At 36.7% G+C, this 8,180-nt stretch overlaps 1 protein-coding gene across 1 annotated transcript; it reads left to right on the top strand.

The window, feature by feature from the left end:
* Positions 1-2,840: 2,840 nt before the first annotated feature.
* On the top strand, positions 2,841-5,965 carry LOC121386766. The gene is given in 3 exon segments (XM_041517776.1): positions 2,841-3,916; positions 3,918-3,941; positions 3,943-5,965. Coding segments are annotated over 3 exon segments (1,854 nt in total). The 5' UTR covers positions 2,841-2,956; the 3' UTR covers positions 4,813-5,965.
* Positions 5,966-8,180: the final 2,215 nt, after the last annotated feature.

Genomic DNA, 8,180 nt, shown 5'->3' with positions numbered 1-8,180 from the left:
GATTCCTATATACGTTCATCAAACCATCTAACACTGAAAAGGTATATATATATGTGTGGCTGCACGACAAAAGGTGCCGGATGTCGCGCATTGTAATATCGCGTAACAGCCAATTATAAAATACATGAAACAAATATTTTTTTCGTTTTTAGCACAAACAGTTTTTAAAACAACTTAACTTTCATACTAATACATAGTTTTTCCAAAAATAAAACAATAAAACTTATCTCGCCTTCATGTAAAATTCTTTAATCTCATTGGTTGTTTGCCGTTGGACAAATCCCTTATCCCCCTGTGGGCGGAGCCAAATTCTCTTATACCCCGTCTGTAATTTCCAACAGTTTCCAGCCGCCCCAGTTAATTCTAAAGCAATAATTAGATTATAAATAACATTGATAATCAATCAAGTATACATAATTAATTTTATTTTTACTATAAAATACACTATTTCAATATTTTTAAAAGCTGCAATGTTGAACTCGGCCACCTAATTACGGTCGTGGTGTTATTGTATTAATGCGCGATTAACAACAGTTTTTTTTTTTTTTTTAATATTTTTATTTTTTTACTACATACATTTCTGATAAAAAAAAGTTTTTTAAATTTTTTTTTTTATTAATATCTGTTTCAGACAATTTCGTATTACAAACATTTGAAGTTAAAAACTCGTTTATCGATGGAACTATATTTCGTCACTGGCAAGTGGTTTCGTTCGCGTCCGCGTGGTACGGCTTCGTTAATAAATTGTTAACAATTATTGTCTGGCGTTATTTTGATTATTTAGCTATATGGTTTAACATGTCGGCAAGATAAATTCGTTGTAGAAGCATCTCTCGGGGTATATGGCGTTTTATGTACCCTCTGTGTGTTCTTTTACCCCCTCGCCTTCGGCTCGGGGTAAAAGAACACACAGAGGGTACATAAAAAGCCATATACCCCTCGTGATGCTTCTACAACTTATGTTATTTGGTGATTGTGTACAACCTGTCAAATTCTAATTGTCTTTAATTACGCAAGAATTAATCACTTATTTGGCTGAGTTTATTATAAATCTTGGACTTTTCAACGCCAAGTATTGCATACCACTGGAAAGGTCGTGAACTCTACTTTCTAAATATAGCAAGTGCGCAGATATATTTGTCACGTAGGAGTAATGCGCATTGAGACAATTTCCGTGGCAAAATTCAACAATTACTTTTTCCCAAACTACAAAACAAGAAAAACGTGCGATCGACTGTTCAATTTATGAAGTAAAAATGCATTTGAAGTAGTACTAAGACTGTGTATGTTGTAATGCGAGACGTGAAACGTATTTAAATCGAGCTAAATTGAGACGAACATGTAAAAAAAACAAGTGCCTGCTCGATTCACGATATCAATTGAAAAAAATGGCGGCGCCCCGTGAGACCAGCATGTGTAATGACAAAGGAATCTGAGGTGGCTCGCCAGTTGAATTCGCTGTTAAACATCAATGCCAGTATGAGAAAACATTGCTTCTGACGATGTGTTACAAGACATTATTATGGACTACTTTGTAAGTAGAAATCTGAGTGAGTCAGAACCGGATTTCGAATCAAACGACAGTGAAGGCGAAATGGAGGCACCATCATTGGAGACTACACAAGATGAAAGTGAGTATTTTTAATATTTCGATATCTGATTACATCTGTTTTCATTATTATGCTATTAGATTTCGTCATTTGATTTCAGAAATGCAGTCACAGAGGTAGATGCAGGATTGGGTAGTTTTTTTTTACCCCTACCCCCACACCCCCCACCACCCATACCCCCAATGTATAAATTATTATAATATTTTTTTTAATGTTTGATATAGTGGCTATTTCCTGTGCCTGTTTTGGGGTTGGGGTGGCCAGATGGCAGGTTTTACTTTCCATTTAGGGGCAATACTTATAATGTGAAATATTCATTTTGAAATCAAATTTATGCAGAAGCTTTGCCCAATTTTTAATATGCTTTATTTATGGCATGTGCATGATTCAGGCTAGAGATGTAACTAGAAAACAATATTTAAAATGTTATTAGGTAGGTGTGATATTTGTTTAGAAATCCAATTTTGGCTGGAACTATGCCCAATTTGTTTTTGATTTTTAAACACTACGCGGGAGCTATGCTAAAAAAAAAGTTCATGTTTAAACACTGCGGGAGCTATGCTCATTTTTCTTCTTTTTTAAACACTACGCGGGAGCTATGCTCATTTTTGTTCATTTTTAAACACTTCGCGGGAGTTATGCTCGTTTTTTTTTTTTTAAACACTATGCGGGGGCTATGCTGATTTTTTTTCTGATTTTAAAACTACGCGGGAGCTATGCAAATTGTTTTTCCTTTTTAAACACCATGTGGAGACTGCTCATTTAAAAAAAAATTTAAACATTACGAGGCAGCTATTCTTTTTTTTTTTCTTTTTAAACACTACGCGGGAGCTATCCTAATATTTGTTTTCTTTTTTAAACACTATGCAGGAACTGCTCGTTAAAAAAAAGAAGTTTAAACACTATGGAGCAGCTATGCTCTTTTTTTTCCCCTTCTTAAACACTACGCAGGAGCTATGCTCATTTTTTAAAATCATTTTTAAACACCAGGTGGGAGCTATGCTCATTTTGTTTCCATTTTTAAACACCTGGGATTATTTATGGAGGATAGTATTGAGCAAGATGTAACTACACTTGTTTTAATTGATGTTATTAGGTAGGTGCAATATTTGTTTAGAAATTCATTTTACGCGGGAGCTATGCACATTTTTTATTGTTTTGTTTTTTAAACACTTGTCTTCCATAACAAAATGCATTGGTTCGATATTTGTAAATCCAGTAACGTGCGAGTTAAGCTTGTTTTAATTTTTATTTATTTATTTATTAGCGTATTATTGTTTTTTCCAGGTGGAGCTGAAAGTGAAGATGCTTTTCAGCAATGTACAATTGAAAATCTTGTTGATGGGATGGGTCTGCAGCTCAATCCGGAACTACAAGAGGAAAAAGAATTCCAATGCAGTTGCAAGTATTACGACGGCCAACCATGTAGCATTCAGTTTACAGTTGATGAACTGCAGAATGTTCGGCTTAGCTTCATGGAGTTGACACGTGAGGAACTAGATGTTGCGATTCTAGCTAAACTTTCATGTGGAATGCATCTTAGTGCATCAACCTCAAGATCGCGGAAAAAGGTGCAAACTGAACGTAAGGCTCACCGAACAGATTTTTATTTTCATGGCCACCGTATTTGCAGAGATACATTTAAATACCTTCACAACATCGGGCAGAAAAAGCTAAACAACCTGATGAAGCACTACAAGGAAAACGGTATCCAGCCACGAGCCCATAAAAATTCAAAGTCAGTACCTCGTCATGCACTGAAGTTGGACGAATCAAGAGCTGTGGTGGATTTTATTTTGAACTATGCAGAGATAAACTGTATAATACTGCCTGGCCGTGCCCCTAGGCACTGGAGAACCGATTTGAAGCTTCTGCCCTCCAACTGCAGCAAGCGTACAGTGTACGATAAGTACTGTGCTGCAGTCGAACTGACTGGTATGCGAAAAGTTGCATTACGTACATTTCAACATCTGTGGGCAAAGCTTGTTCCATTTGTTTCAACAATGCGTCCTGCCACTGACCTATGTTGGTTCTGCCAAAAGAACTTATATAAAATCACGCGATCAGTGAACTTGCCTGATGAAGAGAAAAGTAGTGCAATAAGAGAGGCAGAAGACCATCTTGAGAGAGCCAGCATGGAGCGTAACCTATATGTTGGAATCACCAAGCAAGTATTAGTCAATCTCCTACCTGGCAGTGTACTTGGCCCTCATCCCATTTGTTCGTACAATGGCTTGATGCACTACAGTTTTGACTTTGCACAGCAGGTTCACTACCCCAGTAACCCGTTGCAACCTGGACCTATTTTTCTTTAAGACCCCAAGAAAATGTGCCACTCTTTGGTGTCTGCTGTGAAGCTTTTCCAAAACAAATTAACTATCTTATTGACGAAAGTGTACAAACCGGCAAAGGTGCTAATTGCGTGATCTCGCTACTCCATCACTTCTTCGAACACTATGGCCTTGGAGAAACAGATGTGCATCTGCATGCAGATAACTGTGCAGGACAAAATAAAAATTCGGTGATGATGTGGTATTTGCTTTGGCGAGTCTTGACTGGTAGGCACAGATCGGTGAAAATCTCTTTCCTGCTGACTGGCCACACAAAGTTCAGCTGTGACTGGTGTTTTGGTTTAGTGAAAAGGCTCTTCAGGAAGACAGAGGTGAACTGCCTGGCCGAAATTTCCGAAGTCGTTAATGCTTCATCAAATGTTAACATAGCACAGTTGTGTGGACATGAAAGTGGTGAAGTGATTGTCGATACATTTGACTGGACACATTATCTTGGTACTTACTTCAGGAAACTTGTTGGCATAAAGAAGTACCATCACTTAACATTCCATGATAATAAAGTGACAGTTATGGAATTTGCAGACAGTGAGGCAAAGGAAATTGACTTATTCAAAGGTGAAATTCCTCCTGGTAGCATGCCAAACAAGATTAAGCCAAAAGGGTTGGATGCCAAGCGTCGCTGGTATCTGTATGATGAAATTCGTCAGTTTGCATCTGAGGAAAGTCGGGATACTATAGCCCCGCTTCCCCAAGTTCCCAAACCTGGTCGTGGTACAGCTGCTGAAGGTATTGGAAGTAACTCCAGTGAGGATGATGTTCCCCCTCCCCCGAAACGTGGACGTGGCAGGAGCAGAGCTCTTAATCGAGGTGGTCGTCAGGCTCGAGGCACTGGCCGTGGTACAACCTCATAATATGAGAACTTATTTATGTTCAAAGCTGGAGAACTATCAATTTAAATGTATATTTGACTAAATATCCCTGTCTTGTCATAGTATTCATAGTGATGGTGGATATTATTGTGCTCATTTCTATTTACTGAAATCGAGGTGGTCATCGGGCTCATACTGTATACATGTTCAAAGCTGGAGAACTATTGACTTATGTTTGACTAAATATTCCTGTCTAGTCATAGCATTCATATTTGGTGTGAGTACTGATAGTTTCTCATTTTATTGATGGTGGATAGTGCTTTTTTTTTTTATTTGGTGTGAGTACTGATAGTTTCTCATTTTATTGATGGTGGATAGTGCTTTTTTTTTTTTTTTTTTTTTTTTTTTTTATTTTTTTTATTATTTTTTTTTAAAAGGGGGGGGGGGGATGTATAATGGAGGTTCAATATGAAATTCTTGTCAATGGCATATACTGTTAAAACAAATATTACATGGTTACAGAGTACAGAATAACTTGGTTGGCATATATTATTATTATTATTAATGAAGATTTCAAGCAATAATGAATCAGGTTTTTTGTGTAAAACTTCGGACTTCATTTTCGCAAAGATGGTCCTTTGGAAAAAATCATAATTGTCTGTACAAAAAGTTCAATATTTCGGAAAGTTTGCATCCGATTTTCATAATTAAAACAGAATTTTGCTCTGTAGAATGTGCTTTATCTTATTCCTTCAAAAACACCTCTTTTTTTTTTTTGACCATGTGGCACCTTATGTCATGCAGCCACACACACATATATATATATATATAAATATACACACACACACACACACACACACACACATAATTGTGTGCATTAAATTATCTGAATAGTACATACTGTAATTAAAAAATCAAATTGTCTGCATCAGTCTATACACGTCATAATTATATTTCTATGGTACTCAGGGGCGGATTATTGGAGGTTTCCCAGTTACATGGAACACCCTCCTCATCCTCCGCTAAAAAAAGCAACCCCACCACGTAGATGTAAATATTTACACATTGTTTCGGAAACCTAAAGCATAATCTGCCCCTGGTACAACTCCTGAAACGTTTTATTAAATTATAACTCCATTCCTGAAAGGGAATAGAAGTCAGACTACACTAATAAACCAAACAACATAAAATTAGAAGAACAAAATATTGGTTTATTGTCTCTGCATTTATATGTACCAATTACTTCATAAATTAATAATGCTTGGTTTTTCACTCGCCTTAGTATTTTGATGAGTGCGATTTTTCACTCGCCTAAGCGTTTTGAGGTGTGCGATTTTTCACTCGCCTTTGTTTTTCAAAAGCCAAGGACTGCACTATCAAATTGAATGCAACCACAGTCAACAGAAAGAAAATGGGTTTAGGGTTAGGGTTAAGAAAATCATATAGTAATGATAAAAGAGTAATTAATTTTGTCAAAATGTTAACTTAAAAAAAAAGAAGAAGAAAAATCTTCAAACAAATATTTACCCTCTGGCAGAAACCCTGAGTAAGCAGTTCAGCCAGCCGTTTTTTGCCAATGTTTGCAAGCTGTTCCTGCACTGGTAATTAGGTTTGGCAATTGACTCAGATATTGTTTGTCATCTGGCAGAGTCACCTGGTAATGGATTCTGCATTTTGTAACTTCCACCATAAACACGGCATAGGAATATGTGGAAATTGTTCACTATTCAGACAGCAAAGGAGAGTTTAAAAGTTCACTTAAATAAAAAAAACCAATATATAATTCCGTATATTTGTTTGCATTGATAGCTTTTTCAACCGATTTTTACATGTCAGTCATAATGACAACAGTATATGTCTGGGTTTTTTTATGAGAACCCCCCCCCCCCCCCCCCCCCCCCCCATTTAAAATGGCCTGTCCATGAGCCATGTTCGGACGTCATCATAATGAAGGAAGTCACTGTTAAAAAGAGAAAACTTAATGTTAAATGAGTTAGTTAACATGACCCGACACACATCCACTGAAGTACACTTGTCAGTCTAGTATGTGTGCAATGTAAACTCATTCAACAAATCCAGGTACTGACATATGCACATTAAGTCTTTTAACAGACATTAAGTCTTTTCACACACAGTTCTTCCATATTTGTTGACATACTCACAAGATTACACAAAATCTCTGACTCACTGATTTCCATTGCAACATCCAATTGTTAGGCTGGACTGCCATTCACGTTGCCATTGTTTGTCTGTATTAACCAGAGAAAATCCATCTTGAGCAGTTGACAATTTGGATAAGAATCGCCTAAAATGTACTTCAGTAGGGTTTCTGTCAGATGGTAAAACACGTATGGTGCCATACCCTATTTTGTTTGCAGATTTTTGACAAAATTAATTACTCTTAAATTATGATTACTGTATGATTTTCTTAACTTTAACCCTAAATTTAATTCATTTTCTTTCTGAGGGAGGCCCCACATACCCCCCGTTGACTGTGGTTGCATGGTTGCATGGTTGCATTCAATTCCATAGCACCATGCATACCCAAAAATTTCTTTCTGTCAGAAACACTGTCACTAGCTGTCAATCCAAAACATATTTTCTCTTGCTGTTTAGTATATTAAACTGTTACGCAAATTGTCAACAGTTGGATCCAAATTTTTACAGTAATCAGCTGATTGGGCCTAAGTTTATAATTATAACGTTTTACAGAATATTTTGTTGGAATCCTGGACAACACTGAGAGGTAAATTCTTTGTGATTCTTCCAAATTAATTCGAGTTTCAAGATTTAGGAACTTGTTCGTTAATCAAACATAAAATAAATACAGCTGACAAACCGCCAATTAGCCATTAAGAAGAACACCACAAGGTTTTGAAGGGGAGAAGAAAAATAATTGCAAGATCAAATTGATTATGGAGTTATTAGGCCTTCTAAATCTGTCTGGGCATCGCCAGTGGTGCTAGTCAGAAAGAAAGATGATTCAGTACAATGGTTTTTCGCTGCTTCTCTGTGCAAAACTGGAAAATTCTAAAACAAATTTAAGAAGTTCAGCAATTTCTTGGACTCAGCAACTACTATAAGAGGTTTATTCATAATTTCAGCAATATTGCAGCATGTCTCACTCACAGAACCAAGAAACATGTTAAAATTCAAATGGACAGATGAATGTGAGAAACTTTGTGTAAAGCACCAGTGTTGGCTTATCCTAGATGTGAAGATCCATGTACATATATCTTAGATACAGACGTCTGCAGCAGTGCTTTCTCAAGTACAAGATGGAACAGAGAAGGTGATATCCTATGCAACAAAGAGAGAGAGAGAGTGTCACAAGGAGAGGACTTTATGCTGTAATCACATTCATAAATCAGTTTGAACATGACTTGCTAGGTTGACTTTTTCTTGTCACA

The sequence above is a fragment of the Gigantopelta aegis genome, chromosome 12 (genome assembly GCF_016097555.1).
Source record: "Gigantopelta aegis isolate Gae_Host chromosome 12, Gae_host_genome, whole genome shotgun sequence".
Taxonomy (NCBI): Eukaryota; Metazoa; Mollusca; class Gastropoda; order Neomphalida; family Peltospiridae; genus Gigantopelta; species Gigantopelta aegis.
This window is presented reverse-complemented; position numbering and strand designations above follow the sequence as displayed.